This window comes from Dipteris shenzhenensis, chromosome 5 (genome assembly GCF_047967505.1).
Source record: "Dipteris shenzhenensis isolate YYH24624 ecotype China chromosome 5, Dip_SZ_1.0, whole genome shotgun sequence".
NCBI lineage: Eukaryota > Viridiplantae > Streptophyta > Polypodiopsida > Gleicheniales > Dipteridaceae > Dipteris > Dipteris shenzhenensis.
In genome coordinates this window covers 57447313-57469694 of record NC_141600.1, presented here as the reverse complement: position 1 = coordinate 57469694, position 22382 = coordinate 57447313, and the positions used below count along the sequence as shown (strand labels likewise).

The 22382-nt window shown below is 43.4% G+C and overlaps 1 protein-coding gene across 1 annotated transcript in view; it reads left to right on the top strand.

The window, feature by feature from the left end:
• Positions 1–8960: 8960 nt before the first annotated feature.
• The window catches only part of LOC147902237 (oxysterol-binding protein-related protein 1B-like), a 94121-nt gene continuing 80699 nt past the window's right edge, over positions 8961–22382 (top strand). The window contains exons 1-2 of the mRNA XM_087374797.1: positions 8961–9955; positions 10085–10444. Coding sequence (XP_087230923.1) covers positions 9404–9955; positions 10085–10444 — 912 coding nt within the window. The 5' untranslated portion in view covers positions 8961–9403. The remainder of the gene's footprint in view (positions 9956–10084; positions 10445–22382) is intronic.

Genomic DNA, 22382 nt, shown 5'->3' with positions numbered 1-22382 from the left:
CTATAAATAGCTACATAGTTTGGCTCAAACTCTCAAACAAGTATGCAATAGTTCTTCCATGCTAGTAATTAAAGGCATACTTCCTAGAGAGATTTGTTTTCTTTTATGTTACTTCCCTTTAGTTTCTAGAAAGCCATCTCCATGAAAGCTTGTGTGTCTTTCTTTATCCTCTGTATGTTTCTTTTGTATTCTTGATTTTCATATCCCTCACACTATAATGTCACTTTCTCAGCCAATAGATTCACTTGGAAGTAGCTTATTCTTTAACCTCCAACAAAATGAAAAGTTCAATTTTTTATCTTCCTTTCCAAAGCTTGACAAATAACTTGGAATAACCAATAAACATAACCACTCACAACCAAAAGTACTTTAACCACACTAAGATGATTCCCATCTTGAGTCAACAACCACAATTATCTTGAGTCATCTTGACTCACGCTTGGCATGCTAAGCACATGCCAAAAGTTTGAGTCATCTCCTATCAAAATGGTAAAATCCCATCATAGAGCCTTCCATTAGGTTTGAAAGACCAAGCAAAGGATGTATTTTCTTTTTGATTCATTATCTTTTGAGTCATTGTATATGTTTCAAAATTGTCAACTAAAGAATATGCCCATAAGTTGGGAGAGGGATCTAATGCCGAAATAAGATAAGGTTGAGACTATGGGGCATGTGTTGCCCCCCCCCTCCCTCCCAAAAAAACAAACAAACAAACAAACAAATGATATACACAATGTTCATGTCAATCAAAGGGGATAGAGCAATGGGCGGTAGAAAGCAAGAGGCAAGGTGGTGGCTCTATCACCATTATGGCAATAGGGACCCCCAGTTGGTGAAAAATACCATTAGACTCTAAACCAAAGAAGTTATCGTGTGTATTTATTCAAAGTGCATGCATGTGTGCATGGATGCTATTAGTATGTATGCATATATGTGTGCATGTGCATAAATGCTTTTGCATTAAAATCTAAACCAAAGCAATTATCGTGTGTATTTATTCAAAGTGCATGGATGTGTGCATGGATGCTATTGGTATGTATGCATATATGTGTGCATGTGCATAAATGCTTACCTAAAAAGTTTTCAAAAGGGAGCATTGGTACAATCACTGTTGTTGCAAGTATTTCTTGGAGCATTAAGCAACAATCTTGTGAACATGACATCATAATGGCGTTAGACAAGCTAAGTCACCAATGCCACCATAAGTCCGAGGGAACCAAATAGGACGTTTCCCATAGCCACTACCATTGCTATGAGTTCAAGGAGGGCAAAGATCTCTTTTTGATGGTTTGCAAAGAATATGGCGCTACTATTAATGTGTGAAGAGAAGGCACAACCCTTGCCAAAGTTGTCAATGGTGGGCGCAAAAGGGAAGTGGATTATAGGTGGAGAGAACATGTGCAAGTGAAAGTGGTGGATGAGCAATGCAGGCCCATCCACACACACACACACACATACATACACTTCTTATCCCTTTTCCCCTTTTCACTTTTCTCTAGTTCTTCCTGTTGTCTCTGTGCCAACATGGACATAGGTAGTACAGAATGTGTGTCTAGAAAGAGTAGCGGCAAAGCTCCACTTGTACTTGCGTAAGGCTAGGAATAATCTCTCTTAGGAATCCTCAACATGCAAGTTCTACTTGCGATTCCTACATGTGAGTTCTATATGCAACTCCTACATGCGATTCCCACATGCATGTTCTACTTGCAACTCCTACATGCAAGTCCTACATGCAATTCCTACATGCATGTTCTACATACGAGTTCTACATGCAACTCCTACATGCAAGTTCTACATGTAGAGAGAGAATGTCTTACAATTCCTACATGCAGAGAGAGAAGCTCTCCAACTTGTATAAATACCCCATAATGGTATGAAGCCCACACTCTTTGGGGCATTGAGTTGAGTTCTACTTTGGTATTCCAAGCAATTGTCTCAAGTGTCCATGCTTCCTTGCACTCCGCGTCCAAAAGCATGTCCTAACCTTGCAACTCCTCCTCCCCTCTCCTCCAACCTTGAAACCCATCCTCTCCCTCTCCTCCTCCCTCCTCCTCCCTTCTCCTCCTCCTCCTTCCTCCTCCTCCCTTCTCCTCCTCCCTCCTCCTCCTCCTCCTCCCTCCTCTCTCTTCTTTCCCCCATGCTCTTACACCTTCCTCCTCTCCCACTCCTATGCTCCTCCTAAACCCTTAGTTTGTCGATCCTTAACCTCCATGATCTACAAGGGAGACGAGTTCTCCACCATGTACTCTACCCTGAACCTTGGATCCTCCTTCTAACCCTTGAACCTCTTCTAAACCTTGGATCCTCCTTCTAACCCTTGAACCTCTGGAACGTCTTCTAAACTCTAGAACCTCTTCTAAACTCTGGAACCTCCCTCTAAACCTTGGAACCTCCTTCTAAACCCTGAACCTCCCTCAAACCCTTAAACTCCTCCTAAACCCTTCAACCCCCAATGAAGGTGAAAGCCTTCATTACCTCAACCATGATGATGCACATTCCTTTCACACATGCATGCACTATGTTTGCATACCACACTTAAGCCTACGTCTCTCACTGGAATATGACTCGAGGTCCTAAGCTACACTTATACTACAAACGACAACGTCGATATATCTATAGGTGACAAAAAGCCTCGGAACCCTACATACTAACAAAACCCTGCTCTTCCTACAGAAGTCGTGGGAAAGAGCCAACACTTCCCTCGCCCCCCCTCCCCCTCCTCTCCCCATCTTCACTTAATATTTTCCTAATATTTCTCCTAATTTTTTTGCTAACCTCCTTTTCCTAACTTCCTTTTATTTTCCTAATTGCCTTAATATTTTCCTTTTCCCTACCCATCTCTCCTCTTTTTCCTAATTCCCCCCAATAAAACCTCTCCCTTCCCAACTTCTCCTCGCTACTATCCTAGATTATCCTTAAAATTTTTTTATTTTTATTAACTTGATATTCCTAAATTTCCTAAATCTTCCTTAGCTTTTTTTCCAAATTTTATTTTCCTATTCTTCCCCTAATTGCCCCTATTGTTACCCTGTTTTCCCTATTTCCCCCTATTTTCCCTTAATTTTCCCCTATTTTTTCCTATTTTACCTTCTTTCCCCTATTTTCCCCTTATTCCTTCCAAAGTCTTATATACCCTACGACCCTCACCTACAGCACTAATAAAAGAAACCCCTATACGTGCCGCCTTTAAAACCCCCACCCATGCACTCATTTTTATTGACTACACCGCATCCCCAATCCCACGCCCCTCCTCGTCCTTTATGCCCTCCCTCTCTTTGGCTTCACTTGATTGCCCACCTTCCCAAAAATCCAAAACCCCCCCACTTTCCCGACTCTCCCTTCCCCGACTATCCCGCCCTCTCTCTATATAAATAACCTTCCTCTAAACTATCCTTCCCCACCTCAAACTCCACGGGTGAGTTTGCCCTCCCCTTTTAGTTTCACGCTCGCTAATCTAAAACTATCCAGTGCCTAGTCCCCCGGCAATCTTCGTCTTCTCCACTACTCTCAGTTTCTATGCCCTCTGCCCTTGACTCCGTGCTCCTATTCACCAATCTACTGTTTGCGACAGTCAACCACAGTCCGTAGTCTACCCAAGCTCCGTATGTACCTGGACGTTCGCTCACGCCTCTTGGTCCTTGCTTCAGTGGTCGTTCGGCTCTTTCCATACGGTTGCATTGCTCCCTTCTTCCCTGAGCGTGTTCACTAACCCGCACGACCTGTGCCTCCTGCTAGTTTCCCCGTCAATGCCATCTCGATTCCGCCACCATGGACTCTCATGTTCCCTTATTCTCCTTTTTTATTCCTCTCCCTTATTATTTAAATCCACCCCCCCCCCCCCCGCCCCCTTTTTCCCTTCCCCCTTCTCTTTATACAATATATTTCCTCCTTCTTTGTTTATATTAAATTCACCTTCTCTGCTTACATTATCGTTCCCTCATAGTTAGATTGCTTATATTAAATTCCCCTTCTTTGTTTACATTATTTTCCCCTCATAGTTAGATTTATAAACTCCTTACTTTATTCTTCGTTACTTCTTGTTAATCTATGGTACCTTAATTCTCATTATCTTCTTTGGTCCCTTGTAAGACTCCTTGCTTTATGTTTCCCCTCTCTCTCCCCCTCTCTCCCCCCCCCCCCCCCCCCTTTTTTTTTTGTTTATTTTCTCTTTTACTCTCTTAGCCCAGTTAATCATCTCTGATTTTTTGCTTCCTCTTAGCTTACATTTATTTAGATTATTACCTCCCTTTTTTTTAAAACCTCTTCAAACCGCCCCTCTTCATAAAATTCCTTTCAATTAAACCCTTTCCCCCCCCCTTTATTTCTATCAATTTGTATTAAAATTCCCCCCTTCTTTTCTCTACTAAGATTCATTATTTTCGCTCCTTAACCTTTAGACTGATCGTGCTAACCCTTTTCCCCATTATTTCTATTAATTTGTATTAAAATTCCCCCTTTTTTCTACAAAGGTTCATTACTTTCGCTCCTTAAGCTTGATAAGTGTATGGCCAAGCATTAATTTTTATTGTGACTCCGATAACACGGGAGGCGTGTTGATGACACCTGTCTTCCCAACAATTAAAGTTAAAACTAGTTCTCACGATTTTGCTTGTTGGATGGTGGCGAGGAGGCAGACTCCCCTCTTCAATAAAAGTAATGTTGCCAATGACTCATCAAACCTCTACTGCTCATATTTCCTTTTGTTTAATAGAAAAAATTGTTCACCCTCTAGTGTTGCTACTTCATTCTTAGTGGATGTTTATTTTTTAGTTTATCTATTAAACATTTCTCATTCCTACTCTAAATTGTCTTCCCTTTGTAAATGTCTTCTATACACACACACACCCCCATCCCCTCGGGGATCCTCGTAAAATGTGGGTATGTATATTATGTGTGATAGCCATTAGGAAGCTTGATCGATACTCTACATGTTTGATAATGAAAGGATATGTAAAACCCTTGGATTATATGATGACCAACTAGTTATGCACACCCATGGTCATGGGAGGACCCTTATGATTGTCAATGACATAAGTGAGTTTATAGACATTATCATTGGAATATATTGTGGTACTAAAAGGACAATGAGCATGGGTTATATATTGGACCTTGGGTACCATAGTATCCACCATTGGACCACCACTTGGACCCAAGATATACCTTTGGTTGCTTTTCCAATAGAGATAATGGGAAATAATTATATATTTTTTGAACTATTACCCTAGTGAGGTGCAGGATTTTGCCTCGTATCATGTCGATGCCATATAAGGCATCCATCCCTTGGACCACAATGTCCCCTTATGTTTTGATTGATACTAGCCAATACAGGAGTAATACTAGGCAATAAACCTTGGACCACCAAAGAGAAGGAGTGGTGCTCATATGTACCAGGAGAGAGGAATTAATGGGATTCATTGGTGAGATCTTTCAAGATCCAAGTTCAGATCTTTCAAGATCTAAGTTGGAGTTGGAACATGTGGGGAAGTATAATGGCCCCCCTTTTTCTAGTTGGAACCTCCATAGTTACCTTAAGTTCTCCATCACGCTCCCTCTTGCAAGATCTAGTTTCATTTTTCTCACAAGACTGGCTACTCACGAAGCTTGAGTACTCTGAAATGCTATAGCTTGTGCCTCAAAGCCCACAACTTTTATTTCTAGCAACCAAAATTCTGGCTTCTCTTTCCTTATATCTCGCGAAACCCTCACTAGCTATGGAAATCGTGGAGGGAATTTGGAAGCCAAATGTTGGTCTATTGTTCGACATCAGTATCAGACATGGGACTGAAGCTCATGCTCATGTTTGTCAAGCGCTCATGTTCTTCTTCTACTAGGTATTTTGACTGCATCTATGAATAAAAACTTAGCAGTTCGTCCCTCTCCCACACTGCCTACTCCCAAACAGGAAGGGGATTATAGGTGGAGAGAACGTGTGGAAGTGAAGTGAGCAATGCAGGTCCACACACATGCACACGCACATGCACACACGAGCACGCGCGCACACACACACACACACACACACATGCACGCAGTGCACAAGCCAAGATCAAAATATAGAAAACATACCGAGATATTACCAACTTCAAAATGGTATGCAAAAAAAACATGGACACTACAATTATGCAACTACAAAAGACCGCGTATGAGTGTGTGACATGGGGTGTGGTTGATCAGACTCGACCCTATGAATGTTTGCAAAATTCACTAAACTTTCGTGCTTACTACTTGATCGATGGATAATTTTATCATGACATCCATTGTGAACGATTTCCTTTTTAGTATTCCACAAAACAATTAATGTGGATCACATAGTCACTACAATTGTGATGAACTTACATCTACAAAACATATTCCTATTTTATAGTACTAAAACACATTATGCGGTTCAAATATGGTTTTGATTTCACCTCATTGCTTTTTTTTTAAGTCCGTGCTCTCCGATCATTCAGTGGTGGGTTATTTATTACAGGGTTTCTTTGGTTTTTTCCTATGACTTGGTTTTACTTGTGTTAAAGTTGGTTTTCTATGACTTTTTCCTTTATTCAATCCTTTACTTGTATCAATTATATATGGCTATACATACATACATGCATGCATGCATGCACGCATGCACACACATGTAGATTTATATATTCATATATAGATAGATAAATATGTATATAAGTGAGTGTGTGGGTTTGGCGGGGGATAAAGTTCTAATGCATTACTTTTAAAGTTTTCAACGGTTGGAGCAAAAAGGAAGGGGATTAGAGGTGGAGAGAACATGTGGAAGTGAAATAGTGAATGAGCAATGCAAACTCTCACACACACACACACACACACACACACATGCACACGTGCGTGCATGCATGATGATGTGGTGTAGTGAGAAATATATTTTTTCAAATGTATATTACCTGCTGGCGTGTGAAAATACTCCAACTAGAGTGTGGCAATCGAAATACATGAAAATGTTTTGACCATGATTGGACTAGCAAATCAAAGTATTAATGTGTTTGTATAAGAGTATAGCATTGCACATGTATGACATGGGTGTATGCAAGGCAGCATGGGAGAATGCGAAAGAATGCATAGCGGTAAAATGCACATTTTACTCTTCATCACAAGGGAGGTGCATATATGTGTGCATGGATGCTATTGGTGTGTGCAGATGCTTTTGGTATATGCTTATAAGGTGGCGATTTGAAAGATTATAGTGTTTGTTTTACTATTCGGAAGAAATAAAGTTTTAAACTCTAAAGTGCATGTAATATTGCATCACCATAATAGTATGGAAGAATAAGTGGGAGTTTCGGTTAGGATGCTACTCTCACTTTTTACTGTTAAAGTGGAAGACATATCAAGTCCAAGCTCAGTCCGAGGGGTCATAAAATTAACCTTTTACTCTTCTTCACAAGGGCAGTGTGGAACAATGATTTTGATCTATATATAGCTTACAAATGAAGCATTGAATATCTCAAATCTATGTAAGGGATACCTTTTTGCACAATGAAGCATGGAATATCTTATGCCAATGCTTAGAATACCTTTTACAACTTTTGAACTATATACATAAAATATGGAAGGAAAGGTGACGTAATTTAATGTTATAAGGGTCCAAACATTTTATAAGAGTTTGTTGTTGAACAAAGTAATTAGTGATTGATCCAAGGAAGTTGCAAAGGGACCTATTTGCAGAGGCATCATTTGGAAATAGACAAATATTAAAAAGAGAAGAGCATGTTTACAAAAAAAGAAGAGAATATTTAATGGGACGAAAAGGATTAACAAGAGAATGTGCTAAGAAAGATTTCAACAAGTACAATTGATAGTTAAATAGACATTAGACCGTAAATATTGGTGAGATGAGTGCTCTCCTCCTCCCATGAATGTACTTAGGTTTGGGAAAGAAAAACTCGTCATTTGTGCAATGTAGTAACTTACCTTGAAAGGTCCACTGTGTTGGATCTGGGTAGTAATGTGCTACCTTGTCTCATGTGAATATGTTGTGGAGCTCACTAAGTTGGGCTAGCAATAGGTGTGATGGTGATCATATCCATGCTAAAGTTAAAGCATGATTCAATGCCTTTTTTTGGGGGGCTAAATATCACAAGAGGAATATTGCCTCCGATAAGAAGGGTTGTCCAAAGGGGATAGCTAGAAAGTTGCCTTTTATAAGTGGGGTGCATGGAAAATTGGCTTGCCAAATTTGGTTATAAAAATTTTTTGGGCAGTTTTTTAAAAAGAACAATGATTAGTGCAAGATTTAAGTCCTTTCTTTAGTACCTGCAAACAATTCTCCCTTTCATAGAGTTAGCGTCAATTACAATGCTAGGTCAAGTCATGCAAAAGACATGCCAAATTTACATCATTGGTGTGGTAGAAGTCGAATAGAGTCTTTTGTCAGACATTCTTTGATGAGCATACGGTGAGGCCAATAGCTAGCAGACTTCATATAATAGAAGTCCACTAGAGGACCTTCTATAATAGAGTCTTTGTACCTGGTGTTCTTTGATGTGCTTAAATCTGGGAATAATGACCTATTCATGCCTATGGTGAAATGCACGGTGGAATGCATGGCATCTTTGCTTGCTCATTGAAAGGCCACACACCCACTCACGCACCCATGGGCAATTGGGAGGGGCTAATAGATGTGGTCTACGCCGTGAAGGCAGAGGAGCATTCTAGCAGGATGAGAATGCAGGCAAGTGGAGGTGGGTGAAAGCCGAAACTGCTTGAGGTGTTGGGGTTGGCGTGTCGTCCAACTTGTGCTAATGCATGCCACCTTTGGAGCTCCGAGGCAGAATCGTTACATAGGAATTGCCCCATAAAACGACGATGCTAGAGACTATAAATGCCGGAGATTGCAAGTTACAAAACCCATTCAAAGAGAGAAGAGAGAAGGGCACGTGGCGGTGAGAGACCGGCTACAGCCGGTGAACCAATTACATAAAATGAAGAAGAAGAAAAGCAGACGTGTTCGTCTTCACCAACCTGTTTTTGTTGTCTTCGGTTGTTGTGAGACACACCAACTCATTCATTCAATTCCGTTCTTACTTGCTTCCTTCGTCCTCTGCTTCTTCGCCATCGCTTCTCGCATTTCCAAGCTCGCTCGAATCTCCTCTTGGCTTCCCCTTGCCTTGGACCTTCCCCTCGCGTGCACGCCTTGGCTGAATTGCACACGCCGCAATTGCGATTCCGAACGCAAGCTTTTATGAGATTCACTGACCTTGTCACACTCGCAGACAGGGGATGGAGTTATGATTTCCGCGACGCTTCTTGGAATTTGTGGCGCTCCGAACCATGCAGGAGGCACCGTCCGTCACCAAGAGCGGGCGAATAGAGGACCGGAGGAGCAAGAGAAAAGCTCGCTGGAGCTCTTTGGTCTCTGTGTGGAGTGAAGGTGGCTCGTTGCGGGAAGGAGTTTATGAATGTTCTGTGCTGCCTTTCACGTCTTGATATGGAGAGCAAAACGTCGGTTCCGCTCGAGGTCAGAAGCTCCAGTTTGCATCGTGATTCCAATCCCTTTTCTGTTCGGGATGTTCAGCAGACGGACAGCGCAAGTCTATCAAGATGTCGAACTTCAGCGGGACCGTCGAGGATTGTTCTACAGGATGTCGATGCTTTGAATTGCGATACGCAGGGTGGGAGGGCTGCTCCTAATACCAAGGGAGATAGTCCGGGCCGTGAGGGGTCGACGAGGGTTGGCGCAACTTCTGGAGAGCTGCTTGAATCTCAAGGGAGTGTTGCTGGCATCCTATACAAATGGGTGAATTTTGGAAAAGGCTGGAGACCCCGGTGGTTCGTTTTGAAAGATGGAGTGTTGTCATATTACAAAGTCCACGGGCCAAACAAGATTACACTAAGCGACGAAAAGTACCCAATCTCAAGGATCATAGGTGACGAATCTCAGAGATTGATGAAGAAGCAAAGAAATATCTATCGACCTCGCAAATCTTTTGGAGAGGTGCATCTGCAGGTTCGCCAATGTTAACTTAATTTGCGATTTTCAGCCTGTTTGCAAGATTTTGATTTGGTCTATTTGTGGAGCTTAATGGGATTCCTCATCATTGATGAACGCGCTTACAGTCGTGGAGTGCTTCACCAGGTCTCCTCTATCCGGAAAAGCAGGTCAGATGACAGAAGGTTCTACATCTTCACTGGAACCAAAACTTTGCATCTTCGGGCAGAGAGTAAGGAAGATAGATGTGCTTGGCTGGATGCCTTGTTTGCCGCAAAGGAATATTTCTCAAGCACCTTTCCCAAACAGGTGGCGATGCCACTTTCTGCGGAAATGGGAATCTCAACAGAGAGGCTCAGGAACCGGTTATTGGAGGAGGGGTTGACAGAAGACGTAATTTTGGATTGCGAGGCAATCATGCGAATGGAGTTTTCATTGCTGCAACAGCATCTAAGGGCGCTTGAACAGAGCCATTTCAATCTTCTCGAGAGGCTAAAGCATCTGGAGGTATGCTTTTTTATTTTGCTTAGGCCTATTTGCAAGCTCTAGGAACCAGTGTTTTCAAACTACGAGAAGAAGACCTAACCTGTGTTTTCAAAAGATGAGTAGGGGAGAAGAAAACCGGGATGTCTGGAGCCCTCGTTAAATAATGAACCTAAACCTTGTCGGTCTGATAGTATGGGGTTTTGGTTCTGGAGGATCGGCATTGTCCTTGCTGTGTTACGCCATGGCATGTGCATGATATCAAAAGGGTAACCATTGCTTCATTACAAGAATCTTGCGTACAGAAAACTTGTTTACAGAGTAATGGAGGCCACAGGAGAAAGGTAGAAGCCAGCTGGCAGGCTAAAAGGGTAGGGGCAGTGGCAGCTGACAGTTGCCCTGCCATGGTCCTTGGAGAGGCCACGTCTCCTAGTAGGATAAGGCTATATGGCATTATTTTCCAGGGGCCAAGGTGTTAGCATTGCTACCCAAAACTGTCTGTTGGGTTGAATATGGCAGAATTAATGCATAAGAATTTGGGATTAGATTCGTTGGAGTACTTGTTGGAAGTCAATGTCCCCCACCTGTGAGCCCCCATATGAGGAGGACATTGGGGGGCATATGACTGTGAGGGGGAGGGATTATGGGGGGCTATTATGGGCTGCAGCATGCAGCATGTGGCTGTGCAGCAGAACCTCCCAAGGCGGGCAGGAAAGGGTGTAGCAGCAGCAGGAAACACAACCCCTGGCAGCCCTATTTATAGGCTGCCCAGGGGTGAGGCAGTTATAGCCGACCAGGCTGGTTGGCCAGCCAACCAAGGGCTGGTCTGTCTAGCCCTGGTAGCCGACTAGGCAGTCGGCAGCCTCCTTTAAAAAACCCCCCTTCCGCCCTCACTTCTCCATCAGCCACAGAAGCTAACAGAGGCAGCGCGGAGCAGGAGAAGACCTATAGAGAGTTCTCAGTTTGTAGTCCAGCCCTTGCTGGTCCTTTTGTGCTCACCTTGAGCTGTGTTTTGACCACTACTCGTGGAGAATAAGATCTGAGTTCTCCTGTGTATGCTGTACTGTTTGAGTGAGGTACTCAAGTGTGGTTTGCATCATTGAGCATGAGACGGAGCTGTTCCTATTCCACATAGGTTGTGAGGTTAGAGAGAGTCTTTCCTCCATTTCCAACATGGTATCAGAGCATGATTTCCAGCTCTAGACACTCTCACATCGAAGGAAGGAGTTCTTCTACTCGAAAGCAACTCCATTCGTCTCAGGTTTGCAGAGTTCTATTCTATCTGCCGCAAGCTCTATTTGGAGATTTTTTGCTGTGTGAAAATTGCGGCAGAAATGTTGAAGTCAGAAAGCTCTTCAGCCACTACTCTTCCTTCCTCCTGCCTCCAGTCAGGTTCCTTCTTATACCATCCCAACTTTGAGAGTCCGGGAAGCTGGATGGGACCAATTACCCCATGTGGAAAGTAAAGATCTGGAGCCATCTTGTGGCTTGGAAGTTGTGGAAGCTCACAACGGGAACGGAGGCAAAGCAGGAGGATACACTAGACAAGAAGGGGAGGATTCTTGAGGCAGTAGATCCAGATGAACTCAAACCATGGGAGGATAGAGATGCCCAAGCCTTGGCATTGATCATAGGGACAACGGCGGACTCTGTGATTCCTCACCTCCAAATGGCAGATACGTCAATGGAGACGTGGGCCACTTTGAAGGACTTGTAGGAGACACATAACACTTCTCATATATTGACTGTACAATACTAGCTCTTCAATATGGGCATGGATGAGGGAGAGTGGGTAGATGACAACTTCCCAAAAGCCAAAGTGGTGAGAGATCAACTATCATCGGTTGGTCAGAAGGTGGATTCCAGTCAGTTGGCACTGCTAACACTTGTCATTCTACCTCGCAGCTTCAAGGGTTTCGTCACAACTGTGACAACAGGAGAGAGGACCAAGCCGTTAACATTCGAAGAGCTTGGGCTTGTTACTGCAGCAGGAGGCCCGGGAGAAGTTGTACAACAAGGATGACGACAAAGCACTTCTGGCGAAGGACAAGCTTGGAGAGGGCAAGTCTAAGGACTCCAAAGGCAACAAGACCGAAGATTGCGAGGAGAAGAAGGTAAAATGTTTATACTGTGAGAAGCTTGGTCATTACGCAAAGGACTACCGGAAGAGTTGCATTTCCAGCCAGTGCTTGGCTGTGTTTTTTGGGAGTTGTGCATTTCATTCCCAGCAAGGGAATTCAGTTTTGTATTTGCTGTAATCTCTTTCTCAGACATGGCCCAGCAAAATCAGAATGATTTCCAGTTCGGTGGTCTTTCACAGGAAGACAAGTTGGATGGTACCAACTACTCCCTCTGGAGTTTTATGGTACGCAATATTCTGATTTCTCGTAATTTGTGGGATTATGTGAATGGGGATGAGATCCGGCCAGCAGGTATGGCACCTAATACCCCTCCCCAGCAAGGAGGTGGAAGAGGTCGTGCACAGGCTGCAGTTGTAGGACAGGTTGTTGGTGCAGCTGTAGCCACCACTCCAGAACAAGAGATGGGATTCACGAGATGCCTTAGCTTTGTCATGCATCTCTCTTTCAGTGAAAAGATTTATCATTCCACATATCCGGTCGTGTAAGACCTCGAAGGCAGCGTGGGATATCTTAGAAAGCATGTATGCAGCCCGGAATAATGCAAGGGTATCTTTCTTGAAAAGAGAGTTAAGTAATACACATATGGAAGAGGGTGACTCCATGTCAGTCCACCTCACAAAGCTACAGGATCTCAGAGAGCAATTATTGAACATTGATGAGATTATTCTTGATTCAGAGATGATTACCACCACTCTGAATTCTCTTCCTGAGACTTATCTCAACTTTCATATCTCGTTGAACTTATCATTGAGGGGGGGTTGCAAATCCTCTCACTTTTCATGAGTTGATAGGACTTCTGCTTCAGGAAGAGCAGACCAGGAAAAACTTGGCTTCACGTGTAGTTGAACAAGCTATGCTCTCAAAGTTCAAGTCAAAAGGAAAGGGACAGGCAAGGACATCAGTAAATCAGCCTTCCAGTGGGTCAGGACAGCCTTCACAAAAGGCTAAGAATGATGCAAGTAAGCCCAAGAAGAAGGGTTTTTGTCATTTCTGCAAAAAGCCAGGTCATCACATTGCAGAATGCAAGAAAAGGCTTGCAAAAGAGAAGAAAAACAGCTCCGGTATGGCTGTTTCAGATTCAGCTCCTCATGCAACTGACAGTGGGGATGCTGCAGCCAACTTTGTTGGACAGGATTATGCCTTTTTATCTTGCATTTTAGATTCTAGGCTGGCTGCTCCAAATGTTCGGGATAGTACAGCCACTTGTAATGATGATACATATGTCTTTTTGACTTGCAGTTATGATTCTTCCACGGATGCATCAGCTTTCAATGTCAATGAAACACTAAATATTTAGTGACTTTCTTACCAACGGGAGGTGGATGCAAGGAAGTGAAGAGACACTTCCTAGAAGTGATATGCTTGGAGGCACCGCTGTCAAAATACCTGTGCCAACAACTCGTCATATTCAGTACGTGGTACAGGAGAAGTTGAGCTTACCGCCATCGATGGCTCAATTTTCAGACTTTCAGATGTCTTGTATGTGCCTGGTATCACCAAGAATCTCCTTTCAGTGTCCACTCTTAACAGGGCTGGATTTCAGGTCATCTTTGAGGATGACAAATGTGATGTCCGAGACAAAGAAAATGATTATGCCTTGAGATTATCTGATACTCTGCTGTGTGGGCTTTTTCAGCTTGATCTTTTTGAGAAAAGAGCAGCCCATGCTCTTGCAGTTTCTACTCCTACTGCTGCCATGCAGAATGCAGAGTTATGGCATGCCAGATATGGCCACATGCATTACAACAACTTGATGACACTTCAGAAGGACTCTATGCTTGATGCATTGCCACCTCTTGAGATACCTCCTCCACATGCCTGTGAAGGGCGCATTTTAGGCAAGATGCACAGATTCCCCTTTAAAAAGGATGGTTCAGTTAAAGCTGTCCGAAAATTACAGCTTATACACAGTGATGTTTGTGGTCCCATGAGGACTCCATCATTGGGTGGTCATCTCTACTTTGTTACTTTTATTGATGATTACTCCAATTTCACTTGGGTCTTTGGGCTAAAGCGCAAATCAGAAGTGTTCATGGTGTTTAAGCACTTTTCAGCCATGGTTGAAAATGAATCTGGACTCAAGATACAGACATTGTGCACAGATAGAGGTGGGGAATACTTGTCTGTAGATTTTGATGCTTTTCTGAAAGGCAAGGGTATTGTGCATCAACTCACAGTGAGGCTGACCCCTCAGCAAAATGGCAAAGCTGAGAGGAAAAATATAACTCTTATGGAGATGGACAGATGTATGCTGAAAAGCAAACACATGCCTCACAAATTCTGGCTTGAAGGTCTAATGTGTGCCAACTACATCTTAAATCGGTCTCCCACTAAGGCTTTGAAAACAAAAACTCCCTATGAAGTCTGGAATGGGAGAAAGCCTTTAATGGATCATTTCCGTGTCTTTGGATGCCTTGCATATGCTCATGTGCTAGTTGAATTTCGGCATAAGTTGTTAGATAAGGCAATTAAGTGCATATTTGTTGGGTACAGTGCAGAAAGCAAGGGGTACCGTCTCTACAATCTTGCTACACGCAAGATCATTGTCAGTAGAGATGTGATATTTGCAGAAAATTCAGCTCACACTCAGGCTGAATTTCATATGCCTTCTTCAGAGGATGTTTTTGAGGGGCTGCTACCCATTGCCTTGGGTTCCCCTGCTGATATTTCTGATGCAAATCAGAATTTACAGCCACCTCCCGATGCTCGAGTTCAGCCACAGGATGTCTTGCCACCTCCACAAGTGGAACAGGTGGTTCAGCAAGAAATTGCAGACATACATGCAGCAAAAACAGTCCCAAACTGGCTGTTACAGACTCTCAGGGAGAGTAAGATTGATGCTCCATTACCTGGTAGGACTCGCAGTGCAGTAAGGTGCTAATTCAGTGGAATCAGCATATGCAGGTACTCTTCTCGATGAGGAGGAGCCTGCAACATTCGAAGAAGCAAAGGACAATGTTGGATGAATGCCATACACGATGAATTGCAGTCCATTCAGAAAAATCAGACTTGGGATGTCGTAGACTTGCCACCAGGTAAACATGCCATTGGTAAACGATGGGTTTTCAAGGTGAAATGGAAGTCAGATGGCTCCATTGACAGATACAAGGCAAGGCTGGTTGCCAAAGGCTATGCTTAGAAAAAGGGCATAGATTATGAGGAGACTTTTGCTCCTACATCCCGGATGACCACCATCCGATCTGTTATTGCAATGGCTGCACATTTTGAGTGGAATGTTCATCAGTTGGACATTAAAACAGCCTTCCTAAATGGAGACTTGTTGGAAGAGGTTTCTGTCAAACAACCTCCAGGCTTTGAAATTTCAGGAAATGCACTTCAGGTATGCAAGCTGAAGAAAGCTTTGTATGGGCTGAAACAGGCCCCTCGTGCATGGTATGCCAAGATTCATGCCTTTTTGACCAGCAAGGGGCTGCACAATAGTCCTACTGAGAGCACCCTCTACATCAAGAAGGATGGGGGGGAAATTTTAGTCATCATTCTTTATGTCAATGACTTACTGCTCACAGGGTCCAATGAAGATACCATTGCAGATTTCAAAGCTCATTTGCAAACCAACTTTGACATGTCAGATTTGGGGCTGCTTCACTTTTATTTGGGGATCCAGTTTTCTCAAGAGAGACGTGGCACTGTTATGTCTCAGTCCAAGTATGTACAGAAACTCTTGGACAGATCTAACATGCATGATTGTAAGCCCATAGCCACTCCCATGGAGCTGGGGCTGAAACTCACAATGCATGATGCATGAGAATCAGTTGATGCCACATTTTACAGTCAGGCTATTGGATGCCTCATTTATCTCTGCAACACTAGACCTGATATTGAGTTTGCAGTATCTCAGGTGAGCAGGTATATGCACAGCCCAAAAACTATGCATTGGCAGGCAGTTAAGCGCATCTTCCATTATTTGCAGGGCACGAAGTCTTTTGGCTTGTTATTTCCCAGGGGGGTGACTTGCAGATGCATGCCTGCAGTGATTTAGATTGGGCTGGTGATTATGACACTAGGCAGTCCACTAGTAGCAATTGTTTCTTTTTGGGTAAAGCTTGCATTTCCTGGCTGAGCAAGAAACAATCTACAGTGGCTACCTCATCATGTGAAGCTGAGTATAGGGCAGCTTTCACAGCAACAGTTGAATGTGTCTGGCTGCGTCGTCTATTTTCTGATCTTCATCTGTCATTGGAGGGTCCTTCTCCAATTCTCACTGATAGTCAGAGTGCCATTGCAGTGGCAAAGAATCCAGTGTTTCATGCTCGCACGAAGCACATTGAGGTTCACTATCACTACGTCAGAGAGAAGTTGCATGCAGGAGAGATCAGTATGATCTTTGTGTCCACACATGACAATGTTGCAGATATTTTCACCAAAGCACTTCCACGTGAAAAGTTTGAGGCATTTCGCAGTGCCCTGAACTTATATCCGTTTGGTGATTAATCATCCTTGTACATGACATTGGCACTGAGGGGGGGTGTTAGAATTATAGATATAATTCAGCAATGACCAATGTAATTTAATAAGCTAGTTAGGGGCACTTTTCCCTCTTTAAGAGGTTTTTCCCCCTAACCGCAGTTAGTCCACTAACTATGGTTAGTGACTACTAAGGTTTTGTCACTAGGACAAAACCTTATCTCACTCCTTCAGTTGTATCACTCACACACTCATCTATTTGCAACTAAGCTTTCAGCTCTCTCTCTCTCCCGTTTTCAGTTCTCACCTTTGCTCTCTCTCCCGTTTTCAGTTCTCACCTTTGCTCTCTCTCCCGATCTCACAGCCTAGGAGCCTGTCAAAAACCCGACCAGTCTGTCCCAATCTGGGCTGACTGGACAGACCAGGTTGGCTGGCCCAACCGACCTGGTTGGCTCAGCCCAACCAGCCCTATATAAGGGCCCTAGCCAGGCCCTTTTGGGCTGCTGCTAGGCTCCCCTTTTCTGCTGCTGGAGACCCTGCTGCAGGCTGTATACCTGCCCATAGACCCCCATTATACTGTGCCTTGCTGCAGCCCTTTGCCGGCGCCTTGTCCTGGCCGTACCTCTTCCGTACACTGCCCTGCAGCAGCCCGTACAGATCCGTACAGCTTTGTACCTTGCTCCGTACACATGCTGATGTCAGCGCGCCTTTCATAGGGTCCTGCTGCAGTCCACTGAGTGCCTCATGCCAGGCCTGATCCAAGACACTGTGTCCCCGCCATCTTCCTGCACATGAGCTGCTCCTGATGCAACCTTTCATCCTTGGAATACCCCACGAACCATGAATGCTCCAGATCTGTCCCAGATCCACACATCCAGGTAATCTCTCTTTGGGCACATCCTGCCCTAGGTCTCCCTCCCCCACGCTCTCCTCATTTGGGGGCTTACAGATGGGGAGGTGACCTTTCCAACATCTCTATCTCTCTATCCCCTCATCCTTCTCTCTCTTCCTCTCTCCTTCCCCTTCTCCTCTCTTCTCCTCCCTTTCTTCTGCTATTCTCTCCCCATCTCCAAATCTGCCGCTTCCCCCTTCACTACTTATGAAGACCACCCCAAGAGCCAAAACCCTAGAAGTATTGTTTTTTTGGAGCATTGCAAGGAGGAAAGTAGAGTTGGCTACATGATGATGCTTAGGACAAATGTAGCACATCTTAGTCAATAGGTCCTTCCAAACTATACTTTAATACAAATTTATGTAGTTACCGAGCATATCGCGTCAGATAAGACATTGAGCTGTGGCCTCGACCTTTGCGGAAAGTTGTGGGAGAGGCCACAATATCCACTTGCACATAATTGAGATCCAAATCAATACATGTAGGGGCACAGGGCTGCCCTAGGATCCTCAATAGCTCCAAAGGTCCCATCTTGAATCTCCTTGATTCGGACGTGGCTTCTCATATTGGCATGGTTATTGTGGTTTTGGCTTTGCTGCAAAAGTTTCCTCATGCCTTGATGAGTTGCAAAATACAAATTGCTATTTGCCGTGTGGCATCCACCACGTCTATGGGTTTCAGCTCTGTTCTTACCTTCACCTACCACATTTCTCTGTCCTAACTTTTTAGTTTTCCATGTTGGATAGCTGGTTCTGGCGAACTTTCCAGCCTCACCATTATGTGGAATGAGTGAACTGGATGCCATGGTGGGGTGTTGATAATTGGAAAATCTTTCATACACATGGCAAGCTAAACAAAACACACTTGAATGTGGGAGCCCCTTCCTGCTTAGCAAGGACACCATTGTTCTTTTGGGCTGTGACTCATGAGCTTGTGGGTGTACCCGCCCGAATAGGAGTAGATTTTCGATTAGTTTAGGGTTCGATTCTGAGGCGGTTTCCCATGGCATAGAGCCAGATTGGAGTGGCGAAATAGGTTGCTTGGGTTGGTAAACCTTGGTGGGGTAACCTTGGTCGGGACACCTGGTTTGTTGACTTGGGTCGAGTCAATTGATATGACCTGGGCTAGTTGACTAACCTAAGGTCGGCCATTTTGCTACCCTATAGATAGGGCCCTCCTCCCCTATCAATTGTATCCTTCCCAGTTAGACACACTGCTTGTGCATAGTTCCTATGCAATAAACCAGTGCTCCTTGCCTCATCTCTGCTTTGCATTCTCTGTCTCTCTCTCTCTTGCTGTTTGTACGGAACTAGGACTACATGATTGGAGGCACCTACATCGAGGGCTGATCGCCGCTGATCCAAAGCAGAACAAGCAAACATCAATGCGGGACTGTGTGCTACAGAGGGAGGTCAAAGATCGCACTTGGATGAAACCATTGCTTGTGTCTTGAACAAGATCGTGTAAAGATCTTGTTGGGGCTGACAGAGTTTTCACCATTGCTAAGGACAAGGATGATGCTAATTCCCAAACTTTTTCACACGTTCACCAACACAAGCAAACCTTGGCTGATACCTCAAGGTCAATCAAATAAATTATTTGAACGAAAGCAAGCTCTGATACTTGTTAGAGTTGTGCTATAGCGGAAGCCAACCCAAATGATATTACTTTCAACATAAAATGGAAAAGTGTTTGCATGGGTGCAAATTAGGATCACTGCTAAGCCCCATTCCAATAATGCCTCGTTTGATTATAATGATAATAAAACTCTTGACTGAACCAAGTTGAACCCTAGGAGAGTTCTAACATGATAAATGAATACAATCAATTTCTTGATTAGCAGTAATTGATGATAATAGATGCCAAAATATACTTGGTGAAGCCAAAGATGTAGAATATCACTGGTAGCCATACTTAGATGTCAAAGCTCATCCCAACAAGCAGCTGAAATATATAGTCTCAAGAATCTACAACAATCTCCCCTCGTATCTGTCCATTATTGTCTCATGCAATGTCAGCCAAGGTGGTCCAGATGAAGTGCAAACTTCATGAGGTGTGTGGAAGAGACTCATATCGAAATCACAATTACGATAAGCCCACGTGGCTTCTAGGATGCTAGGTTATATTAAATTGAATATCCATAATCTTGCTAGGGCTATAACTCAAGCTAGAGATCTCATATTTAACTTAAATTGGAACGAGTAGTTACATTTTAACGTGCATTATCTAACGTACATGTGAGTGATCTAGGTATGCTAGAATTAATCTAAGATTGTTGGTTGCAGAGATTATGCAATCTTTGTTGGTTATAGATATAGGTTAAAACTATATAATCTTGTTCTGTTTGTAGTTTTTGTGTTTGCTGAAGAAACCATTTCAGCCTAGGTAGGAGCTGTGTTTTCAGCTCTTGTGGCATCATGTGCGGCGTTTTTCAGCTCGTCAGGGCTGTTACATAGGGCAATGATTGTGATTTGCTATCTAAGGAGACTTGTTGCAGTGATTGTTGTGTAGAATTACATGTCTACAAAGGATGATCTGGATAGAGGTGATTTGTGGTTGGTATTAGACATGGGAAACATGCTCAAGATCAAATTGGAAGGGATAAGAGTCCTAGCTTGCATGATATGCAAGGATATGTTGCTTTGGGTGTGGCTTCCTCAAAAATTGTGGATTTGCTCGTTTGGTTGTATGTAAAGCAAAGACTTTGCCTTTCAATGAGTGGCTTGCACGAAAATTAGGGACTTTGCTTTTTGGGCTTGCTTGCATGTAGAGCAAATAGTGTGCTTTCAAGGAGTAGCTTGCACGAAAAGCAGGGATGCTTTTTTGGGTGAGGCTTGCCTTGTACGCAAAGCAAATGTTACATTTTTAGGGGTGGCACCCAGGAAAAGCAAAACTCGCCAAGAACCATGCTTCTAGCTTACGAACATTAGACTGGAGCATGTTTGCTTTTAGTCCAAGTTTTCAAAGTTGCAGCCAACCCTTTCTCTTCCATATCTAACCCACGTCAAGTTGTTATGCATCTTCCTTGATCAAATCACAATAGCCTTTCACATTTTGCTGCCTGCAATGTGTAAAAATGGCCATATATCTCTCATCTGTGCTTTTTCCTACTGGCAACTGAGCCTCTTAGATGGGAAATTCTTTGTATCAGTGCAGAGGTTGAAGCTTGCGTGATTTTCAGTTTTCTTCCTCAAATTTCCTTCATTTACTTTTGTTTCTCCTAATCCATTTCAACGAAAGTGAAATTCAGCCATGGGTCCTCCTACGAATTTGTTTGGTTCCAATGTTCCTTGCTCTAAGATGTCTTCGGTTTAATACTGCTTGTGCAACGAGAGGGAACCGCACAAATTGTGATGTCTTTTACACAAATATTATCTACAATGGCTAGCCTTCTCCTTTAGTGCTGGCCTTCGTCATGACTGAGTTTGCCCTTCACCTTTGGAGTGCAGATAGAAACTCAGTACAAAGACTTTGTATAAATGGATGCTCAAGTATGTGTGGTTGTGTGGATTTGTATGTGTGAGATCATATGTTTATACTATGGTCTACACCCACTTTTTGGTGTTGATGACGTTAGTGGGGATGTCATAGTAGCTAGTCCGTGCTATGCATGATGGAGTTTATGGTTTTCAACCTTATGAGTGACTATCATGAGATGGAAACTGCACTATGTTGTGTTTCTAGAGGATAAGTTTGGGCATGTTCCTAGCCTCATCTAGGTATATTCTCTACAATGGAATTTCAAATGCAAGAACAGAGGTCACATACATTGTGTTGGATGTGGGGAGCGATGGAAGGAAGCTGGATTGCAAGGAGGAGACAACAAGCTGAAGGAACTGAAGTGCACTCGCAAATGGATAACGTGCAAGTGCAAGAGATGGCCAATATAAGGCCCAAAGTCAACCAAAGTCAACTTAGGACTAAAATGTCCTAAGTGTACTAGGTTGGGCTACTATGCTATTTGACTAGGCTAGTACGTTCTTAAAAAAGTTTTGTTGTAATAACATTAAAAAGTTTCCATTAAATTCCATTTTCTACCATTAACATGGCATTGAAGTTTGTGGGAATGAGGAGGGTTTGGCATGTGGTGAAAGGGTTGGACCACTAACATGGCTGTTGGTGACCCTATACATGGGAGGGCTTGAATCTCTCCCACTTTGGAGCTTTTATGAGGGGGCCAAAATAGATGGATGCCTTTTGTCTTTATGGCCTCCTATCAGAGGTTGTTGATGTATCAAGTGTGGTAATCAATGCCTCTCCTAGATACATGGGAATGGCAAAACTATATCTTAGTCTTTGCAGAAAAGGACTCACAAAAGCAGCCATCATCACTCTACTCTACCAATTACAATTCAGTACTATAGTATGGATAGACAGGAAGCATGTCCATTGCATCCTAACAAACTGATCCAGTTTAATAACTCAAAAGTTCAAAGCATTTGTGGTAATTTTTGTGATGTTTTTCAGCCTACTGCAGCAAGACTTCGAGGCAAAGGAGTGCATA